General features: G+C 41.8%; 1 protein-coding gene across 2 annotated transcripts; it reads left to right on the top strand.

The window, feature by feature from the left end:
* The first annotated feature begins 6215 nt into the window (after positions 1-6215).
* Positions 6216-23873, top strand: LOC124033828 (putative solute carrier family 22 member 31). 2 transcript variants are annotated; one of them, XM_046346187.1, is made up of 9 exons: positions 6216-6661; positions 8858-8961; positions 9148-9302; positions 16781-16949; positions 18504-18649; positions 20549-20657; positions 20842-21056; positions 21381-21492; positions 21592-23873. In XM_046346187.1, the coding sequence occupies exons 1-9, from the start codon at positions 6272-6274 to the stop codon at positions 21995-21997; spliced, it is 1806 nt and encodes a 601-aa protein (XP_046202143.1). In that variant the 5' UTR covers positions 6216-6271; the 3' UTR covers positions 21998-23873. The 2 variants fall into 2 exon arrangements, with proteins under 2 accessions (XP_046202143.1, XP_046202144.1); XM_046346188.1 differs by lacking the exon at positions 6216-6661 and having other exon boundaries at positions 8858-8984.
* Positions 23874-24160: the final 287 nt, after the last annotated feature.

Below are 24160 nucleotides of genomic sequence, written 5' to 3'. Positions count from 1 at the left end.
TCTTTGTATGTACAGTTCACTTTCGGGCAGCACTTTCCCCCTAATACCCATGGGCCAAAATGTGCACACGTTGTCAATATTTTAAAGACTCCAGTGCACAGTTGTAACGTTCCCATCTATAGGTTTTGTCCAGGGCTGGTCAAAATAAGTTACCTGGGTTGGAATCACCAGAACGTACATAGGTAGTACAAAACCCCACCATATTGAACAATGCCCAAACTAAGGGCCACAACTATAGTCCTCAGATGTAGCAAAATGGTTATAAAATTATTTAAAGAATAGCATAGTTATATTAGTCATTGCTTTATTACACAATTATATCTGAAAAAAATCTAAACCAAGAAAATGCCTTTTTACAGTGAATATTTTTATTTACTCAGTGTTGGGCAAGTCAAACAAGGGTACATCTGGATTGGTCAAGAAAGAAATGCCACTAACAAGCAAAACCATCATATTATTTTCTCATTCTGGATGGGATTTTCTTTTTGTCTTTATTTTTAAAAATGTAATCTACCCATTTAATTGGACTTTAATTGTATGTTTGGGTCTTTAGGAATAATATTCATCATGACGTTGGAGAACTTTCAGGCCACAAGACTTGGGATCTGACAGCCAACTCAATATTTGAAATCCTTAACTTCCCTTTTTGAATGTCACGGTCATAGGCATCATTTACAGGTTAACCGTTTTTCAGCCCACATCAGATTGGCATTGTTGTTCCTGATCTCTACCGTATACCACCTAAAACTACTTAACTAAAGAAATGTTTAGAATCTTAATTTTTAGCAAAGCTGTTTATCCACAAGATACAGGCCACATTCCATATTGGTTTAAAAAATGAATTCTTGCTTTAATTATGGGATGTGTTAGCTTCCAAACTCCCTGGGTCCATACTTGCGAACATAAGATGTATTTTTGTAAGTAAAAAAAGTTTGTCTCAAAATGCACATCTGCCAATTCAAATCTTTGACGTAGTTGCATGATATAAAATGCTCCATGTTAGCTGTTCCCATTACATAACCTGACACATTTAGCCCTATACTAACCTGACCCGAAGGCAGTGATTATGTCAGGTTACACATTCTGCATCAGCCAATTTCAAATCTTGACTTGGATGCCATTAGAACCCTTTTCCATGAGAGCATCCTTAACAGATGTCAACCGGTACCATCTGCTAATCAAAGTTTTAAAAAACACACATGTAGTTTCAACTGTACCAATAGCTCAATGTGGTGAGCCTGGCTCCTGGTCATTTGCAACTGTCTGCCACTTCTCAGAATGGTGCTTGTTGAACCTCAAAGCCTTGAGGCGAGGGGAGTTTAACATATGGTATTGTTTTAAGATGGTCATACCGTGGATTATTTAGCTATTTGATTTAGAATTTTAGGACCTCACTAGGTATGATAAAATATTTAATTTGGGCTTTACTACTATGCTATAGAAACTAATTGAATAACTGATTCGTAAATGGAAAAACAGACTGGTAAAAATAAAAGTCAATCATAAGGATTAAGGTTTTGAAGTATCTGTCATATCTGGGAGATCAGGAAAAGTGTATATATTTTTTGGGGTGACACATATTTAACCACTTTTTTTGGCACAAACTACCTATATATAATTCTAATTAAATTTGAATTACCGATACTGGGTTACATGTCCCGTGACAGTTGTGGGGGTTGTAGAGCAAAACTAAAACCCCATCGTTTTCTTAATAGTCTCATCTTCCCATAGTGTGGTCATATTAGTTTCTAGGCCAACCGTTTGGAAGTTAGACATTTTTGTGAGAAGACTGATTTTCAAAATGTCTCTTGGTCTGACAAACAGCTCTGCCACTTTCCACAGCAGATACGGAAGGCCGACATGGGTGGATGTGGTGGATTGAGATGCATCCCATGCAAAACAACACATCTCTTGCTCAAATTGACAGATTTGTATTGGGATTTTTTTTAGGTTAATTCGATTTGTTGCCAGGTACGGCAATAGACTTAAGAATTTGAATAAAGTTTAGATCAAAGCTGAATCAATGTCTCGCAAGATCACTTAATGATTCATTAGTATACTACATAGGCCTAACATACCAAATATAACAGCATAGTATAACTTTACTGTTAGACCAGAATCACCACTTATTTTCTTATTTAGGCTACAACATTTTATATGCATTATAAAAATCATCCACATCACATATTAGTTATTTGAATCGAGCTTTGAGGACCACTAGTAAAGTTTTTTCCCATTGCTTTATATATATATTTCCACACAGGTTGGAATACAGATATGATCAAAATTATAATGCACTTTTAGTGTAAGAGCTGTTTGAAATAACAGCTGGTTTGGCTGGGTGTTTTTTTTAGACTGCCTGGTGAATGTAAGTGTAATAGACCAATAACAGAGTTTGCCCTCCTCCCTGCCAATAATTTTGTTTTCAGGTGACTCATCCCACCCATAAGGCTCCTCTGACCACTCCCAGACAGTCCTATCAAAGTTCTTGCTGGAGAAGCTATTTATTTTTGACAATCACAGTAGGGTACTTAATTGATACACAGATATTGAGAGAAAAATGTTGCCATTGGACCTTCAACAAAAAAGCTTGACATGAAGGGGCCTCTAATTGCCTTAGCAGCATATGACTCCTCGCTGCGATGGTAGTAGGGGTACATGACGGCTATTTGACAAGACCATAACGGTCTGACTTTTTGGGGCCAATGTACGATAAACTTAAATGACCCTTTTATATTTTTTTCCCCCTAAAAGCACATGGATGTGTGTGAAACGGATAAGCATAAACTTGTGATTTTGTCATATATGCGAAAACATGCCTTTTGAATTTTGTCCAACGTTAGTAGCTAGTAGCAGCATAGTCAATGATGTGTTATGCAATATTGGGACGCTATACTTTACAGACCAAATTGAACAAATGTAAACCTTTGAATTTGGAAGCTTAAAATATTCCCTCTGGTGGCCAAGTTGATGTATATTAAGTGATGCCATTGGTTGGTGGATGTGAAGTCTTGAGATCTTTGATAGGCTGATGTGGAATTTGTTACAGGAAATAATCACTGCCAACTGGTCAGGCTAGCATAGGGCTAAATGTGCCAGGTTATGTTATGTGCAACAGCTAACGTAGCCTTGTCAAATACAACTATGTCAGCGATTTGAATTGGCTGATGCATATTTTGAGACAGAGAAAGTTTAAACTCAAACTTTTTCTAATGTTCGCAAGTATGGACCCCCTCTATCTAGTTTTGTACAGTAGTGGAGATAAGTTTACAGTGTAAGGTGCTGCTCTTCAAATACTCAAAGGGTGGAGCCAAAGTAAAGATCATACTCCTCTGTGGTCAATTGTTTCTTTGATTTTAAAAGAACTAGGTTTGACTTGCATGCCCATGAATGAGATTTGTTTAATTAGCCTTTTAATCAAATTCCTTTTTTGTTAGTCAATAATCCTTTTATGACTAATCACTCTAAAAGCAAGTTTCATCATAGTTTATTCAGAACTATTTGGTGGATGGTGATATTAACAGGAAGGTAGTTTGTTTCACTTTAGCTTCTCAAGTGTACCAAGTGTAGGTATTTGTCAGGGGCATCAGGAAGTTTTAATGTTCCGTTTGATTCATATTCAGTAGGCCATCATACTTCGCTCTATTGTGTTGTTTACCATGCTAAGAGTAAGGCCTAGACAATTATGAACCAAAAAGCAGACTAAGTTAACTCGTACACAAAGGGGGGAAGAATGGTGCAAAAGTGATAGTTAAGAAATAATTTTTTTTTTATCCAATAGGAATATTGATTTGTGAGAATTGATTGTTTCCTTATTTTTGGTTGGTCCTGATTTTTAAAAAAAGATTTGAGTCTGTGATCTGCACATTCATCCTAATGGCAATATCAAGTGACATTTTGTCACGTTATGTACACACTTTCAACATAGCTGTGTATGAGGTGTCTATTCAAGTGCAATGGGTGTTGCTACTCCAGTGTACGGGCAGTTGACTAGTTGTAGTCCTGGACATTTTGAAAGAGGAAAATCTAGTCATAAGGCAGTAAACGCATAAATAAATGTCATAGCACAGGTAGTCAGCATCATGTAGACTTCAGCAGTTTGATTTAAGCCCTCAATTTTCTTTATTTGATTTTTGTTTTTTAGTGCTTTTTCTGCGGGGGAGAGGGAGTTTTGTCAACAGAATCCTCTTGTGTTTTAGATCAGAGTGTGTTGTGTTGTCTTTTTCTCTTGGGTTTTTTCTTCTGTACGAAGCATAAAACACCAGTGGCATGTCAATCACTTCTTATGAGCAGAATGTATACCGTAACTACACCCCCACACCCTCAATATTGTTTACAAGACATCAAGTGTGTTTCGGTTTCGTCTCTCTCACCTGAACGGTTTGAGCCCTGCCTTGATTTCTTTATTTCATCATTTATTGAACCACAAAGGCTTGAAATTGTGATGGCTAATTAGTGTCAAATCTAACCTTGGAATTCCAAGCTTGCAGCAAACATACAGAGCAATAGTTTTAACCATTCAAATTATTTTTCATTCCAAAAAAAATCTACATTTGGTTGATATATATATATATAATATATATATATCAAGACAACATCCCCTGTGATTTTTGTCGAGACACCGGTGTCTCATACACACATCCAAATATTATTTCCAAGCCACACCAGTGAAGAATCATTCATATTAGGAAATGTACACCGGTCTCATTCCCTTCTCCCCCCTACTGTGAACCACTTGGCCATGCCCTAGATTACCCTGTGACCTCATCAGTCTGCAACAAGTTACCTCTACTGTGTCCATCTGAGTGTTAATTTAATATTTAACTGGACATACTGTTATTTTACATAATAGAATCACATTTTCAAGCCTTTTTCTAGTTTCCTTTATTGAACAAGACAGTAGCTGATTCATTAGAATGGGAAATGACTAATAAAGCATGGAGAACTACTCTTTAAATGGTGACAAATAACCTATTTATTATCTTTCTGACACCTGTGGTATGTTTCAGTTAAAGGTCTCCGCTGTGTAAATTTTCCTCCTGTAATGCGTTGGAGACATTGTACATAATTGTAAATAAATATCCCAGGACGTTTTGCACCCTCCTCTTTGTACTAGTCTAAACTTGCGTAGAATGTGGGGTTCTAACAGCAACGAGACAGTGCGCTCGCTGCAGGTGATGTAACAACGTCACTTTTTTTATTTGTACAATGTAGTTGAATTGTGTACATATTGTTGGAGCAGCTATGGGGGAAGGGGTTTGTTGATGCTATCGTCAGTGCTGTAAAAGATCCAGTACTTTCACCTCTAGCTGTGTTGATTTCCTGCAAAAACAAAGGCGAGAAAATTAAAAAAGACTAAACTGATAAGAAAAATTCTAAATTGTTATTTTCTACAGTTGCATGTACAGAGAGCGCGAGAACTGCTGTTGTTCCTCAGAGATTATGTTCGTAAATAAAATTTTGAAATATTTCCTGTTTTCTGCTTTTACTTTGTCCTCATTCATACACTCTTAAATATGCCTTGTGTCATTCGGGAGAAGGGCACATCTATTTTAGCACCATGCCAACACACGCACACAGTTTCTGAGACAAATGAGGAACGTTAAAAACAGTTCATTTTAATTCATTAAGATTGGTTAGCACATTTATCACAGGCAAGTTAAGTTGATAGAATACCAATCAGTGTACACATGTCACACTTTACATCTATGTATACTTTATTTGGCAGGGACAATGTACAACAAATCAACAGTCTGAGTATGAGAAGGGATGTGTTGCACCAGATTTAATTTACATCTTAATTTCATCGTCCCAGGAGGACGCCTGGAAAAGTGTGTGTTTAGGCTGATATTTAGATCTATGGTTATGAGGGGTTTTGACTTTTGAGAAAAACGTAGACCTGTGGGTATAACAGGCCTATTTTTTTGCCATGCAATATGACCAGTAGATGCCATTATCTTTGTTGACACAGAAGTATTTATAGTAGGTTACTTATGAGCCAGATATGAAGAGGGTAACCATTTGAAATCATCCTCTAAATAAAGTTAAGAAATATGTCGATCTGTCAGTGCGAAATAGGCCTAGGCCACAGTGCGTACAAACACTGATCTACGAGCAGATAGACTTCCCACCAATGACACTTCGGTTACTCACCGACCTGCCCACTTGGCTGGAGTTGTGCTATCTCATCTAACCTATCCTGCCATGCCCAGCGGTGTGTGTGGATGTCCAACACTACTGACTAACAGCTGTCTCGGCATTGTCTCTAACAATGGACTTTGAAACGAAGATTTATACCAAAATCGGTGGATATGGACGATATAACAGAATTGTTTCCATATTCAGCTGGTTTCCGAATTTTGCTGTGATGCTGAATCTTTTTTGCGACGTTTTTTACACCCTGATTCCCGGGTCGTACCACTGTAAACCCGACCCGACCCTTTTACCTTCGGGTTTTATTTTCAGTAATTATTCCAGACAAGGGTATCTCAATTTTGCCATACCGTGGGAGAATGGTTCTGGACTGAGTCACTGTAAACTTTATAAGTACCCTAGAAACGTCTCCAACTTCATAGACAGCATTCCAAAGGAGATAGTGCCATGTACGAGAGGATGGGAGTTCGACCAAGCTGCGGCGCTTCAGAGCAACTATGTGACAGAGGTAAACAAATATATACTTGGATTCGATGGTTTGTGGTTGTTTTAGGAGAGTTTGTGCTTTTGCCAGATTAGCAATCATTCGTGTGCTAGTGATGTTTTTATGACGACGCATTTACCTTACCTGATTTGGTTTACAAGTAGCCGCCCTTTCAGGCTAATGTGTAAATATCTTTGCCAAGCTCTGTCGAATGTTATTCATCCATTCAAAGTCGGCTACTCAAAGTACATTTGGGTTTAGCCTATTACTTCGGGGTTTGCAATTTTTTAATTCCCATTTGTGTTAATTGAGCTTGTCCCAGACAGACTGCTGGGGCTAGAGTCGGTCATTAATTGGCCTACTAGATAACGTCAATAGATGACACGGCACATGCCCTGTTAGTCCTACTCATTGCTCAAGTCTGCTGTTGGTTAACATGCTTTAGAGTTTGTAACTCTAGGATACATGGTGTTTTGGTTATGTGCTGAATTTGATTACCAGATTTCAACAACACAAAATCCTATTAGCACTATTTATCAGATCACATTAGTATGTTAATTACATAACGAAACTGCTGTGCAGAGCCATGAAATATGGGTGAATGTGTGATTATGTGATGATAGCAGCACAACAGGAAATGCAGGGACAACCGTGTTCTTCCACCCTGATGGAGTTCCTGGGAAGATATGTCCTCAACAGAGCACACGAGGGGTCAGTCTAGGATGAGCATTCATCTTTCTGTACTGACCCTTAGCCATCTCATAACCAAGGAACACTCGAGTTCAACTGAATTTATTTGGCTCTAAGGGAACCCTTTTCATATGTTTTACTACTAGCCCTATATTCTTATTTCAGACTAGCACGGTCAATGCCTCTCTAACGCTGTCCAGTTTTGCGTCTTGGGAAAAGTTAACTAAATGTTGACTTATTGCACCTGGACAAACCTCAGCAGCCCATTATAATATCAAAAAAAGGGGAAAGCCCATCCCACTGCAAATACTGGAACGGGATCTTGGTAAACTGAAGTATCAGCAGTTACTCAAATGTTCAGACACAAGGCAAATACTGTTGCGTGTGCGAGAGAGAGTGTGTGCCGGCTGTCCTGATGTGGTGTATTTTCTCGCGCATGTTTCCCTGGCAACCAGCCCCCCCCCCCCACATTTTTAATGGGTGGGATGATAACGACAGATCAAGAGATGAAGCAAGGGAGAGAAAAGGAGCAAATGAAATTATTAGATGGGGGAGGGAGGAAGAAAGAAAGCGTTAGAGTAGGGTGGAGAATGATGGAAGGCACTGGAAACCAAACAGTGCAGTGGCTCTAATGTTATAAACCTATCTGCAGTCACTCTTATTCAATCAGGAGATGATATCTATCACACAGCTGAATTCCTCCTCCTGAATTCCTCCTCCTTCGCACAAGGATTTCCATTGCCCTCAAGTGTGTGTGTGTGTGTGCCCCCCATTATGTCATTATTTCAGTGGCTCCATTGACTTGGCTCTTTTACCTCATTCCTAACTATTTGGCAAAAGGGTCATTCCATGTTATCCATGTTATTTCAGAAAGCCATGACACCCGCCATCTCAGATTGTTCTGAAATCGTTTCTGTAGTTAGGAACAGATAAGATTAGCCTTCCTGAAACATTATTTTGTTGAAAATAATTGTATCTCTGAGAAATTAAGCTAATTGATTGCAACTAAATAGTTACTATATGAATCCTGTACATTTAAAATGGCCAATTTGGATCAAATCAATTATATTTCAACAAATAATGTTTCAGAAATGCTAATCTATTTTTTTATTTTATTTTTTACATTTTTTTTAAGCCAATTGTGCGCCACCTCATGGGTCTCCCGGTTGTGGCCGGCTGCAACACAGCCCGGGATCTAACCCGGATTGTGGCCTCCCACTTATCTTATCTTTTTCTAACTACATAAACTATTTCAGAACAATCTGAGATGGTGGGTGTCAATCCTCTTTATTGTTCTTTTTGAGGTGGAATGACTCACCATCTCTCTCTCTCTCTCTGTCTCTGTCTCTGTCTCTGTCTCTCTCTCTGTCTCTCTCTCTCTGTCTCTCTCTCTCTGTCTCTCTCTCTCTCTCTGTCTCTCTCTCTCTCTCTGTCTCTCTCTCTCTCTCTCTCTCTCTGTCTCTCTCTCTGTCTCTCTCTGTCTCTCTCTCTCTCTGTCTCTCTCTCTGTCTGTCTCTCTCTGCTCCACAGTGGAACCTAGTGTGTGTTGACTACTGGAAGATTCCTCTGCAGCACATCTGCTTCATGACAGGGTGGATTGTGGGATATGTCCTCCTGGGCACAGTGTGTGACTGGTAGCTACACTTCTGCATTTTGTGTGCGTGATGTTTCTGTTATATTTATGTATAATTGTAAACTACAATTGTATTAATTTCACCACACATATTTAATGTATGTTATTGATGGTATTAGGCTGTTATGAATGTTTAATATGTGTGCATGGGAAGCTATGTGTCTCTAACTGTCTTTTCTCTGTTCAGGTTGGGTCGTCGACAGGGCTTCCTGCTGTCTGTGTCTCTGTCCGGTCTGTTAGGAGTAGCTGTGTGTCTGTCCAACAGCCCTGTAGTGTTTCTGTTGCTACGCCTGTCTCAGGGTGCCATGTTGGCTGGGGTCTTCCTCTCCTCTTACCTCGCCAGTAAGTACACTTGACTCACCATACTAATACCACTCACTCCTGAGTACACACTTAACGGGGCAGTTTAAATTAAATAAAAATATCAGACAAAACACACATGACAAGAGACAACACTGCATGAAAAGATACCTAAGACAACACCGCATGGTAGCAGCACAACATTGTAGCATCACAAAACATGGGTACCAACATTATTGGGCACAGACAACAGCACAAAGGGCAAGAAGGTAGAGACAATAATGCATCACGCAAAGCAGCAACTGTCCATGATGGCAGGGGAAGCTGTACAGATAAGTCATCCAAAGGGCTTTGACTTTCCAAACACAGATGAAAGCTAACACTATATGATGCCCCGTCTCCTTATTAATTCAGCCATTTACGTAGATAACTAGCAAGTGTAAATTTGAGGGTTGCGTTAATGCAAAATGCAAGCGTTTTTCACCCAGAAAATAAATATAAAATGCATAAGAAATATCTTGCTGCGTTTTTTGTAAACGCAGATCTAAAATGCTTCTTATTGTAATTTCTGCTCTGTATCAGACACATTTTGTGCTTCAGTTTCACTTTTCCACTCTGGGAATTCACCAATGGGTGTTCTATCAGCAGACAGCGCTCTGACTGTGGAGCTGCTTTTCTCCTGTACGCTTCTCGGTGTAGTCGTCTATTTTTCTCTGGTAAAATGCAATATTAACTTCAAGCAAAAAACTTCAAGTAAAAAAAACCTGTGCTTTTTCATTGTAAGCTCATTCACTTGTGTGGCTGCCAGCCAAATAGCGTTGTGCACTTTCTGAATGTGTTGCACAAATGTATTTTCTGTGAAGGAAAACAGTAGTGGTTTAGTTAGTAGTTGCACGGTCCTGATCACTATTGAAGCAAAAAAACTGTTGACTTTAAATATGAAACACGACCCCTGTCAATTCACAGCTAAACTCAACTGCTCCTCATTTTCCCCGCTGTGCAATTTACAAACAAACACTTAACTGGCTCAACTGTTCTGTGGAACTGCGGTAAGCTTCGTAATGTGAAAGGTAAAATGAAGAACGCGGTCTGCAGGTATTTACTTAAAAAGCTACAAATGTAAATTTATTGAAAAACTTCGGTATTGACGGTATTAAAAAAGCCTCCTGTGGCTATTTCTAAATACCCCGGTATACGGTATACCCCTATATACGGTATACCGCCCAAGCCTAGGGCAGTTACTGGTATTGTTCTTACGTCAGCGCAGAGTATTTCTGTGAAATGTAATCACGTTTCCTCTTCAAAATGTAATATCATTTGTGAAATGGTCATGTGGATCATATTGTAGATTTCTGTATTCTGGACAGTTCAGGTGGGAGTTCTACATCCGACTTTGTTTAGCTGAATTAAAGCAGTCGGCTAAATATATTTAAATATATTTAATAGCAGTTTTTATTACTTCTCACTCAGAAGTATGTCAGTGGCTAACATCTGTTGGATAACTATAGACCAAACCCATATATCAAAAGCTCCCACACAAAGTGCTTCCCTTAGCGTTGTGTAGGGACAATGATCTATGGGAAGCCAGGACAAACTCATTCTCACAATTTCACTAATATCATCAAAATCAATCAATCCTAGCAACATTTTCTGATTTAAGTAGAAACATGTTTAAAAAATTATAAGTACCATGTAAACTCGGCAAAAAAAAAGAAAGGTCCCTTTTTCAGGACCCTGTCTTTAAAAAAGAATTATTAAAATCCAAATAACTTCACAGATCTTCATTGTAAAGGGTTTAAACACCGTTTCCCATGCTTGTTCAATGAACCATAAACAATGAATGAACATGCACCTGTGGAACGGTTGTTAAGACACTAACAGCTTACAGGCGGTAGGCAATTAAGGTCACAGTTATGAACACTTAGGACACTAAAAAGGACTCTAAAAACCACAAAAAGAAAGATGCCCAGGGTCCCTGCTCATCTGTGTGAATGTGCCTTAGGCATGCTGCAAGGAGGCATGAGGACTGCAGATGTGGCCAGGGCAATACATTGCAATGTCCGTACTGTGAGATTCCTAAGACAGCCCTACATGGTGACAGGACGGACAGCTGATCATCCTCGCAGTGGCAGACTACATGTAACAACCACCTGCACAGGAATGGTACATCCGAACATCACACCTGCGGGACAGGCCCCATTCTCTGCTGCCAATGACTGGAACGAACTGCAAAAAACACTGAAGCTGGAGAGTCATGTCTCCCTCACCAGCTGTCAGAGCAGCTGACATATCACTGCACCTGTACATAGCCCATCTGTAAACAGCAAATTCAACTACCCCATCCCTATACTGTATTTATTTGCTCCTTTGCACCACAGTATCTCTACTTGCACATTCATCTTTTGCACATCTACCATTCCAGTGTTTAACTGCTATGTTGTAATTACATCACCACCATGGCCTATATATTGCCTTTACCTCCCTTCTTACCTCATTTGCACTCACTGTACATTTAACATTTACATTTAAGTCATTTAGCAGACGCTCTTATCCAGAGCGACTTACAAATTGGTGCATTCACCTTATGACATCCAGTGGAACAGTCACTTTACAATAGTGCATCTAAATCTTAAAGGGGGGTGAGAGGGATTACTTACTGTCTCCGGAAGGTGGTGATTGACTCCGCTGTCCTGGCGTCGTGAGGGAGTTTGTTCCACCATTGGGGGGGCCAGAGCAGCGAACAGTTTTGACTGGGCTGAGCGGGAGCTGTACTTCCTCAGTGGTAGGGAGGCGAGCAGGCCAGAGGTGGATGAACATAGACATAGACTTCGATTTTTTTCTACTGTATTATTGACTGTATGTTTGTATATTCCATGTGTAACTCTGTGTTGTTGTATGTGTCGAATTGCTGTGCTTTATCTTGGCCAGGTTGCAGTTGTAAATGAGAACTTGTTCTCAACTAGCCTACCTGGTTAAATAAAGGTGAAATAAATAATAATAAAATAAGGTAGCGAATGGCAACAACAACTACCCGATTTACACCAGGAACGCACAATCCCTCCATCAGTGCTCAGACTGTCTTCAATGGGCTGAGAGAGGCTGGACTGAGGGCTTGTAGGCCTATTGTAAGGCAGGTCCTCACCAGACATCACCCGGCAACAATGTCACCTATGGGCACAAACCCACCGTCGCTGGACCAGACAGGGCTAGCAAAAAGTGCTCTTCACTGAAGAGTCGCAGTTTTGTCTCACCATGGGTGATGGTTGGATTCGCTTTTATCGTCTAAGGAATGAGCGTTACACCGAGGCCTGTACTCTGGAGCGGGATTGATTTGGAGGTGGAGGGTCAGTCATGGTCTGGGGCGGTGTATTCACAGCATCATAGAAATGAGCTTGTTGTCATTGCAGGAAATCTCAACACTGTGCGTAACAGGGAAGACATCCTCCTCCCTCATGTGGTACCCTTCCTGCAGGCACATCCTGACATAACCCTCCAGCATGACAATGCAACCAGCCATACTGCTCGTTCTGTGCGTGATTTCCTGCAAGACAGGAATGTCAGTGTTCTGCCATGGCCAGCGAGAAGCCCGGATCTCAATCCCATTGAGCACGTCTGGGACCTTTTGGATCGGAGGGTGAGGGCTAGGGCCGTTCCCCCCAGAAATGTCCAGGAACTTGCAGGTACCTTAGTGTAAGAGTGGGGTAACATCTCACAGCAAGAACTGGCAAATCTGGTGCAGTCCATGAGGAGGAGATGCACTGCAGTACTTAATACAGATGCTGATTGTTACTTTTGATTTTGACCCCCCTTTATTCAGGGACACATTATTCCATTCATGTTAGTCACATGTCTGTGTAACTTGTTCAGTTTATGTCTCAGTTGTTGAATCTTGTTATTTTCATACAAATATTTACACGTTAAGTTTGCTGAGAATAAACACAGTTGGCAGTGAGAGGACGTTTCATTTTTTTGCTGAGTTTATATTACTAAAACATAAGTTGAGAAAAATACTGTTGCTGCTTCCTGTTGTCATGGTGTCAAAACACCAGTTTTAAATGTCCAAAATCATATCAATATGCTGAAATAAGTTCTGATGTTGAAGACAATAGATTTGTTTAAATGCTCCCTATACACACCACATGTATACTGAACAAAAATATAAATGCAACATGTAAAGTGTTGGTTTCATAAGCTGAAATAAAATTTCCCAGAAATCTTCCATAGCTACAAAAACCTTACTTCTCTAAAATTGTGTGCACAAATTTGTTTACATCCCTGTTAGTGAGCATTTATCCTTTGCCAAGATAATCCATCCACCTGACAGGTGTGGCATATCAAGAAGCTGATTAAATAGCATGTGCACAGGTGCACCTTGTGCTGGGGACAATAAAAGGAAACTCTAAAATGTCACACAACACAATGTTACACAATATCTCTAGTTTTAAGGGAGAGTGCAATTGGCATGCTGACTGCAGAAATGTCCACCAGAGCTCTTGCCAAATGCTCAACTTCGATGGCCACTGTCATGCTGGAGAAGTGTGCTCTTCAAGGCTGAATCCCGGTTTCAACTGTACGGGGCAGATGGCAGACTGAGTGTATGGCGTTGCTTGGGCGAGCGATGTGCTGATGTCAACTTTGTGAACAGAGTGCCCCATGGTGGCGGTGGGGTTATGGTATGGGCAGGCATAAGCTACGTACAAGGAATGCAATTGCATTTTATCGATGGCAATTTGAATGCACAGAGGTACTGTGACGAGATTTTGAGGCCCATTGTCGTGCCATTCACCCGCCTCCATCACCTCCTGTTTCAGCATGATAATGCATGGCCCCATGTCGCAAGAATCTGTACACAATGCCTGGAAGCTGAAAATGTTCCACATGGCTTGCATACTCACCAGACATGTCACATGTTGAGCCGGTTTGGAATGCTCTGGATCAACGTGTGTGAGAGCTTGTTCCAGTTCCTGCCAATATCCAGCAACTTCACAGAGCCATTGAAGAGGAGTGGGACAACATTCCACAGGCCACAATCAACAGTCTGATCAACTCCATGCAAAGGAGATGTCGCGTTGCATGAGGCAAATGATGGTCACACCAGATATTGATCCATGCCCATACTTTTAATTTTTTTCTTCAGGTATCTGTAACCAAAAGATACATATCTGTATTCCCATGTGAAATCCATAGAATAGGGCCTAATTATTATTATTTTTGACTGATTTCCTTATATTAACTGTAACTCAGTAAAATATTTGAAGTTGTGTTTATATTTTTGTTCATTGTATTTTGCTAAATTAGTACCTTAACTGTTCACCCATCAACAGTTACCAAACGGTCACTCCAGACTGAAATTGATTCGCTTGTTCTACTTTAATCAATAGCGCACACAGATTAATCAATCACGTCAATATTGCATAGAAGTCAATGGAACTGAGACCATTTGCTGCCATTACATGTAATTTGCACTCTTCTAAAAGTACTGCAAAGCTACTGGTAATATACCAAAGTTAATGGAATCTTCAGTCATTTTGGTAATCTATTGTAACTCTGGTCATTTATACTTGGATAACTGTATTCATATATAGTTTACATTTTTTGTGTGTCAATATTGTCCATATAGTTAAAGAGAAAATAGTCTGATGAAAAAGTATCTAATCAACAATGGCATTATTTTCAATTAACTCTGCGACTCTTCCAACTATTGACTTTTTTCTCAACTGTTACCAGTTTCACGTCAACACATTGAGAACAAATACATATTGACGTTGTAAAAAAAATATTTTAAAAAGAGGCTGTGTGGCATTCCCCCATTACTTCCCGTAGCAACCTGGTCTCATAGACTCAACATAACATCGTATAAGTAAATCGGAGACACTCAAATGAGTATGTTATGTTTGGTATGGTTACATAAGACAGAAGGCAAACAAAAGCAGTGTGGATGGGTGGACTAGGCATATAATGCGAACGCCTAACATCTAGCAACCCAAAGATTGCGTGTTTGAATCTCATCACTGACAACATTTGATTTTCACATTTTCTACTACTTTCTATTTTTAAACTACTTTGCAACTTAGCATGTTAGCTAACCCTTCCCCTAACCTAACTCCTAACCTTAACTCCAAACCCAGCTAGAGTTAGCCACCTAGCTAACATTAGCTACAACAAATTGGAATTCGTAACATATTGTACGAAATGGATGATGGATAGCCACAAATGAATAAATACCATACGAAACGTGCCATACTATTTGGAATGTCCCAGATTTATGTTTGTTACTTCCAGGTTGACCATAGCCCTCTATTGCTGCTATGGGGGGTTAGAAAGTCCTTACCTTATGTCCCATGATCCCACACCAATCCCTAGCCTCTGGATTCCTCACTTGGGGGTTTCCCTCTGTTGCCAATAAACATCAAGGATCATTGATTGGGGGATGTTTAAGGGATAGGGGAGGGTGACAGGTTAGGGGTTGACTGTGTCGGAGTGGTGGTCGCATACCCGGGTCACCGGGTGCCATCTTGTTGCACTGCTGTCTTATTAGGGTTCAAAGGGCATGTCGGATGGGACGTTAAACGAGTGTCCTGACTCTCTGAGGTCATTAATGATCCCATGGCACTTATCGTAAGAGTAGGGGTGTTAACCCTGGTGTCCTGGCTAAATTCCCAATCTGGCCCTCAAACCATCATGGTCACCTAATAATCCCCAGTTTACAATTGGCTCATTCATCCCCCTCTTCTCCCCTGTAACTATTCCCCAGGTCGTTGCTGCAAATGAGAACGTGTTCTCAGTCAACTTACCTGGTAAAATAACGGATAAATAAATAAAATAAAAAACAGCCTGGAGCCAAGCTGAGCATTACTTATTCACTGACTCTCTCCTTCCCCCTTTACACCCCCTCCCTCTCTCAGAGATGGCTTGAGTGTGAGGTAACTCAAGGCTCTCTGGGCTAGACCATCCCTAGACCAAGAGTCGTCCCCTCCCCAGTGTTGTTCCATTGTTAGGAGGTTTGGGGTTTGCTAATTGTGTGAAATGGTGTGTTCTTTGCTGAGTGAAAGAGGTCAAGCAGTGCTCCATGTGTTTTTAAGACCCTTCTGTGTGTGGGAGTAATGTTGCTAGATACAGCCTGAGAGGGAGGCCCACCGCAGTCTTTAACACACCCACACACACATTTGCTCTTCTTACATTCCTCTAAGGTCACTGGTTAAATTTTGGTTTTAGGCTGTATTCTGGAGGACTGCCTCTGATCTACTGACAGAGAGTTCTTCAAAGGGGGAGTGGGGGAACAATAGCAGGACAGAACATAGTGGAAGAAAATGTGTATTTTTTTCCTTTGTTTTCTCTGTGAGGGGTTTTGAAGGAGGAGAACTAGGACATTGGAGTTTAGGTCAAAGTAGAGAGGAATTTCACACCATACAAATGGTCACAAATAGTTTTACGGTCAGTCAGGCTACTATTTGCATTTTCTTTCTCTCTTTCCTCTATCTCCTTCCTTCATCCTCTGCATCTCCCTTTGTGTTCTCCAGGACTGGAGCTGTGTGACCCTCCCCATCGTCTCATGGTTGAAATGGTCAGTGGTTTCTTTGCCATCGTGGCAGAGCTCTTGTTGCCAGGGCTGGCGGTGCTGTGTCGTGATTGGCCAGTTCTTCAAGCAGTGGCAACCTTGCCATTGCTCCTGTTGCTCTCCTATTGGTGGTGAGTCTGTCATAAGCATTTTTTTGTGTAAACCCGGTATAGTGCAAGGGGAGGCAAAGTACGGCTCACCAGGTACTTCAATCCAGCCCGCGAGACAATTTTTATTTATTTTTTACAATTGTTGTTTTTTGTGTGTTTTTTTCTCATTAATTTTGTGATATTGTCAGGAGAATTCTATACTCCTGTTCATTTACCAATTCAATGAAGTTTTCCTTAGTCTGTTATATCAGGATTTGTAAGATACTGGTAGAAAAGGAAACAGACAGAGGCCCAGTCTACCAAAGTTAATGTTTATTCACGGGAACATTCTGAAGTCAAGAATACAAATCAATTCATTTTATACTGACTTCTCACGCCCACACATACACACAAACATACGCACGCACACACATACATACGCACGCACACACATACACACAAACATACGCACGCACACACATACACACAAACATATGCACGCACACACATACACACACACATACGCACACACATACACACACACATACACACAAACATACGCACACACATACGCACACACAAACATACGCACACACAAACATACGCCCACACATACATACGCACACACATACACACAAACATACGTACACACATGTCCTGCTACGCACACACTGTCTGTCTCTACCCAGCCGACAGAGATGGTGACTTTGTCCTTGAGACTCCCCGTCCTCTCACAAATCTCTAGTCAGGTCGGCACCAAGCTCAGACAGTCTGTGTTTAGAATACCATAAAGGCATATTGTTTCACCCTAATTCTGACTAGGACTACACATTTATTGATTATGATTTCATACATTATAATCAATACAATGATATGTTTCAGGGCGGAATATTCTAATCATTCAATTAACAGACTATTCTCACCTATCAGATATCCAATTGGTAGTTAGTCTTGTCCCATCGCTGCAACTCCTGTATGGACTCAGAAGAAGCGAAAGTCGAGAGCCGCGTGTCCTCCGAAACACAACCCAGCCAAGCAGCACTGCTTCTTGACACAATGCCCACTTAACGTGTAAACCAGCCGCACCAATGTGTCGGAGGACAGCTGGTGACCGTGTCAGCGTGCATTCTCCCGGCCCGCCACAGGAGTCACTAGAGCGGAAATCTTGGCCTACCAGACCCTCCCCTAACCTGGACGGCGCTGGGCCAATTGTGCGCCGCCTCATGGGTCTCCCAGTCACGGCAAGCTGTGACACAGCCTGGGATCGAACCCGGGTCTGTAATGACGCCTCAAGCACTGATGCAGTCCCTTAGACCGCTGCGCAACTATGGAGGCCCCCGCAAATTGACTTGAACAAACAATTGGTCCCCCCAAAAAATGTGTCCGATGTGGCCCTCGAACCAAAAAGTTTGCCCACCCCTGGTAATAGTGTATATTGTTTGTCATGGGACAGAACGTCTAAAGGCATGGATAGAGAAAGAGGGATGTGTGTTATAATTATTATGCATTTTTGTGGAAGGACAGGAAGTAGAGAGTGTCATGGATGGAGGAAGAGACGTGTGTTTTTCTATTCCTGTTTTCTCGTATCCCCCTCAGTTGTCCATCAGTGTTTCCTGAGTCTCCACGCTGGCTTCTGGCCACAGGTCAGATCCACCAGGCTAAGAGGTGTCTCCAGATCTTCTCCACCAGAAACAGAGTCTATCTCAATGAGGACATCTACCCTGCTGAGAACCTGCTCTCAGGTATCATCATCCCCCACCCTATCCTGACCCTTTTAGCTGGTCTGTGTCAATGAATAATGTCTGCTGCCTTTGGTAGTGTAATCGGTTGCGGCGAAATCCTGCACGGAGCCTTTACCGTGTGTTGCCACTTTTAAGAGCGCATCAGCAGTCAGGAAGGAGGAAATGAAAATGACTCTTCCGCTCTGTGAGAGCTGTCGGTTGACGCGGTAGTTTTGACTGTGTGTATCTCTTTGCAGAAGTCTTGTTTATTTTCAGCGTGCTTAGTTGGTAAAGTGTTTAAATCGATCGCGCCGGTGTTACTGCTCAATGTCGTGTTTTGAATCTTTCGGGACCTGCTCTTGTTAGTAGCAACATTGTTGCGAAGCGTTGACAAATAAACCAACAAACCAGACTGGCAGACGAGTGCAACTGAAAGCCTGGAGTTTATAGCGAAGACATAGCCCTCTCTCGCTCCAGTGCTTCACACTGGAGCTGATTTATTTTATTTTTGTTGCGCTGCACGCCATAGTATGTTCAGTACTGCTGGCCTACTATTGCTTTCAGGACATATTTGTTTATTATATGGGATTATTGATTGAACTAGATTTATATTGGTTCCTATGGTTTTCTGTCCTTAGAGACTTAGGTACTTTTTTAAGCCTTTTTTTTGTTTTGTCTACACCCACACAATTTCATACACCCATTCACTCTTCACTTTTGGAACTAACACAGAGTATTGCAAATTATTTGTTGATGACTGGGTTCTCTATAGTCGGTTACCTATGAGTCGCTCTAATCCTTATTATTGTGTGAGGTATTATTGGTTGGGTTACCCCTGTGGTGTGCCAGTGGAGAGAGAGGATACCTGGCAAACAGGCTACACTCTAGGCAGCCTCGTGTGTGTGTGTGTGTGTGTGTGTGTGTGTGTGTGTGTGTGTGTGTGTGTGTGTGTGTGTGTGTGTGTGTGTGTGTGTGTGTGTGTGTGTGTGTGTGTGTGTGTGTGTGTGTGTGTGTGTGTGTGTGTGTGTGTGCTAGCTGTACTCTCTCTATCCTATTCTCTTCCTTTCAGCAGGGTTAATACCTGCCTGGCACCCAAACCAAAAATCTTTATCTTAACGTTGTAGCTGCATTGTTAGAGAGGTAAACTAATGCTTTGGGCGATACATCCAAACGAGCCAGGTTTCCCCATATGTTAGGTTATTGGTTTTCACTTATCCACAATCAGCACAGCAACACCTAACAGACAACCCATCCAGTCCACTCACAGCATTCCCTCATATCCAATATTAGTGAACTTTGTTTGAGGTACACGTAGCATTGGACATTTCTGAGATGGTTCAGAAGTGTGCCTGGTTACCTGTGCCAGCTAGACAACTGAGCTCTTTCACAGCCCCAGCCTTTCACAGGCAGCCAGTCACTTAACGAGTGAGAGCATCCAACACCTGTGCTCTCCTGTGGTAGTCACGATAAGAGCTCTTTGTTTGTTGGACATTTCAATGCGACCGTAGTGTACTAAATCGCGAACTGGAATTACCTTAGTCCAAATCAAGACCCATGACATTTTATATTTTGGTAATTTATCAGATGCTCTTATCCAGAGTGACTTACAGGAGCAATCAAGGTTAAGTGCCTTGCTCAAGAACACACCGGCAGATTTTCCAACTAGTCGGCACAGGGATTCGAACCAGAGACCTTTCGGTTACTGGCCCAACGCTCTTAACTTCTAGTCCGACTGAATGGTTCCATTTAGTGTGATTTTAATCGTAGGCACTGCTTCTGAGGAGAGAGATTCCCTATGGAATGTGGGTTATATGTTTGTACCAAGTGAACAGCGTTTGGGTCAAGTGCCCTTTGGCTTTGGTATTGGCAGTGTGAATACAGGCTCATATCTCTCCCTCCCTCTCCTTTTCTTCTCGGTAGAGATGGATGCGGAGTACCCAGATGATACTCAGCCTTGCTACCACTCAGTCCTGGAGTTGCATTCCACCCGAGTGATCTGGAGGAACTGCCTCATCCTTAGCTTTACTATGTGAGTTAGTATCTAACACAGCTTGTATGACCTTCTGTATGACTCCCTCCACTGAGCAATACAGCCACGAGGAATGGTAATGTTAGCATTTACCGCAGCTGCTTTTAACAGTACAGTTTGGACAGAGTAAGTTTCATGTTTTGGGCCAAGGACCTAACCTTTCCGAACTCTCCTCCTCCTCCAGGTTCATAGGCACAGGCATCCAGTACTGTTTCATCAGGAACCTTCACAGCTACTCCCACAACTTCTATTTTAGTTACTTCCTGCGTGTGGTGACTGGAGCTCTGGGATGTATCTTCCTCTGCCTGTCCGTCAACCTCTTTGGTCGCCGTGGTATCCTGCTTCTGTCTGCCATTATTACCGGCCTGTCCTCGCTGCTGCTGCTGGCCCTCACACAGTGTAGGTTTAACCTGCTTTATTTCAATGATGATGATACTACGTTGCTTTACTATTTCTATACACACATTTTCTTTAAGTACACCAATACAGGGTCTCATACGGTCTTCTCTCTCCTGTACATGGTTCATTAGTAACTCTTCTCCTCGTACAGTAGCCATAGGTTTTCCACAATGACCTCATTCATAATGATGTCACTGTTATGATTCTGATTGGCCATTAGATTTTTTTCAGGTTATTTCAGGTCAATTTTCTTTTAAATGGACTGTTTCCTAGTTTGCCTAGTTTAGTGAGTCATCAGAAAGACGTGTCCTTGTCCTTCTCTAGATCTTTGTGGAGTGCTGGTGTTGGTGCTGTCTGTGCTGGGGCTCCTCTTCTCCCAGGCCCTGGCCATGCTCAGTGCATTCTTCGCCAGTGAGGTCATGCCTACCGTAGTCCGGTGAGTATTATGTCTACTCTCAGAATGCTGGGTCAGGTGCCCTTGACAATGTTAGTGAGCTCTATATCTCTCCTGACCCTCTCTCTCCCTCTGACTCAGTGGTGGTTGCCTGGGGCTGGTGCTTGCGTCTGGCTGTATGGGGATGGCTGCCTCCTCTATGATGGAGCTCCAGAACAACAGGGGTTTCTTCCTCCACCACGTCATCTTCGCCTCCTTCGCCGTCCTCTCGGTGCTGTCCATCATGCTGCTGCCGGAGAGCAAGCGCAAGCCGCTACCCGACTCCCTGAAGGATGGAGAGGGCCAGCGACGGCCCCCTCTCTTCCTGTCCCGTGAAGACAACCTGCCCCTGCTCTATACCCGGTGTGGAGCCTCCGAGTACAACCCTGATAACTACTCCCACCTGGTCACCGCCACCAGGAAGATGCTCATCAAAGACAATTTACCCTATAAGATCGTTGTGCCCTCCCAGTCCCCACTGTTGCCTTCCAACAGCGAGGTGCACTGAATACTGTAGGAAGAGGCACTAAGAGAGGACTTATCTTAGCAGCCTCTAACTACCATCACCCATTCTCCTCTCCCACAGAGAGACCTCACCTCAAACCCTCTGGATATCTCTCCCTGGTTTCATCCTGGGCTAGCTGCCTGGTTCCCCTTCACCAGACTGAGACGGTGTGATCCAGACTCGTATCGCTCTGAACGACTGGTCTTCTTGGATATTTGGAAGGGGAGGAGAGTTGGAGATGTGTGTATTTACTGTGTCCGTCTTATTTGTTGTTGTGCCAAGTGTTTCAAACAATACAACAGAAACTATCTGTGTGTGTGCTTGCACAGACTCTGCTGAAAGACTGTGCTAAGTCCTTTGTTTTTGCACTGATTGAGATCTGCTGTTTCTAAGACCTGTGTTAACGCCCTCTCTTCTCCAGGCTGTGCAGCATGGGAGCTATGGCTTTATTAACCACTAAGGCTCACTTGAGAAGCGTTGCTTGTCCACTTAACTGGTGACTCATGCTTTTCAGTACTGCTGTCTTGTGACTGCAAAGAGAAAGAGCAGGGTCCTGACTGTTACTTAATCTGACTCATTGGTGACTCAATGAGGGGACCTCACAGATAGAAGTCAGTTTGGCTCAAACTGGAATGTATTGTAGCCAATTGTTAGATTTTTTTCTTTGGGGGGGGGGGGGGGGGGCTCAATGAAGTACTGATAATATGACCTAAGCAATGAAAGGTCATTTCATCCTGTCCACTTGTTTTAAGAACATGAGATGTTGTCACATGATGATTTGCATCAGGAACAAAGTTGTTACAATTATTGAAATGTGACCTCTACTCGGAGTCATTATAACCTTTCAAATGGGACTTTACCTCATTGTGCTTAGTTGTATCACGTCCATCTCTCTGCCTTAAACGGTGAACTTTCCTGTTCAAAGAAGGCAGTTGCTAGGACATGATACTTAACATTCTATAAGTAATTTAATTCAATACATTTTTATCAACTATTAAAGCACATTTCACTGCTCTTTTTGGTATTTGACTGTGGTTTGAGGTTGGCTGTGGAACTGTTTTACGTTATTGTTGGATAGGATGTTTACACTCTAACTCATTCGCTCTTCCTTTTTCATCCCCCTCTTTTGCTTGCATGGGAACATAGCCCCTTGTACAGTGAGTTTATTAGGAAAAAATGTAAATGCAGCTGCTCAACTTTTCCCCACAGCGGACAATATTCTGTCCTTCTAAAAAATACTTATATTAAATTACATGTACAAAGTATTATATTATTTTCAGCTATGAATAACTTGACTGACTCTCGAAAGTCTGGAAGCTGAGGCCATACAATGTTGATCTACTGTTTGCCCCTCTTCACATGTCTCATAGAAAAAAACAAATAGAATAACAGTGATCTCGAGCATCAAGTAAAGAGATGCATAACTTCCTTTCAGATTATGGTGAACGAACAGACCCGGCCGGGACATTTTCAACAATGCTATTCTGCTTTTGACATCAATGGGGTCTTAACGAGGTCACTGGGTGTTGAACTAAGGTTGCTATAGTATTTTTCTGAAGCTGATCCACTTCTATTTTTAACTTTTATTTGCTTGCTCACCTCACTTTTCAAAAATGAAATCCGATAAACAGTAAGTTTGAATGGCCCAAAACTGAAAATGTTTTGAGTTCTGCCCCGTGCTTCATATGTCTGATACAATGCTTACCACAAGATGGTGCTGTTCTCTTATAAATGTATTGCATGTACAAAACCCACCATTTTGTCTTTCAACTTTGTGTTATGTTTTATCAACAAAGTCAGATTTTTGTATTTTGAAGAATTGGAAACGTATTTCAGTGTAAATAAAATCAGATGGCTTGGAGTAAGTCCAAACACACCATTGCCAAGTTCACGATGTCTGTTTGTACAGCGTTATCAAAATGACGGAGCCAGATGGGATCATAGACACTGTTTTGCTGAGTGAAACACTGTTCTAACCTGCCCTTGAGTTTGTTTTGTGAATGTCAAAATGAAGTCAAATGTGCTCAACGGACAGTGTTCCGTGACTCTAGGGCTGTATAGGAACGGGGAAAGGGAGACAGAGGTACAGCAGTCGGCTCAGTCAGGGCTTCAGAACATGACATCTGGAACAGCCTATCAATTATTTGGGATGCTCACTGTTGTCTC

This window comes from Oncorhynchus gorbuscha, linkage group LG04 (genome assembly GCF_021184085.1).
Source record: "Oncorhynchus gorbuscha isolate QuinsamMale2020 ecotype Even-year linkage group LG04, OgorEven_v1.0, whole genome shotgun sequence".
NCBI lineage: Eukaryota > Metazoa > Chordata > Actinopteri > Salmoniformes > Salmonidae > Oncorhynchus > Oncorhynchus gorbuscha.
This window is presented reverse-complemented; position numbering and strand designations above follow the sequence as displayed.

What these genes read in the sequence shown, in the direction of transcription:
- LOC124033828 (XM_046346187.1), top strand. Translation starts at nt 6,272, where the DNA reads ATGGACTTTGAAACGAAGATTTATACCAAAATCGGTGGATATGGACGA. An exon ending in TGCTGAGAACCTGCTCTCAG is followed by an intron (nt 18,650 to 20,548) that starts GTATCATCATCC and finishes TCTTCTCGGTAG; the next exon opens with AGATGGATGCGGAGTACCCA. An exon ending in GCTGCTGGCCCTCACACAGT is followed by an intron (nt 21,057 to 21,380) that starts GTAGGTTTAACC and finishes GTCCTTCTCTAG; the next exon opens with ATCTTTGTGGAGTGCTGGTG.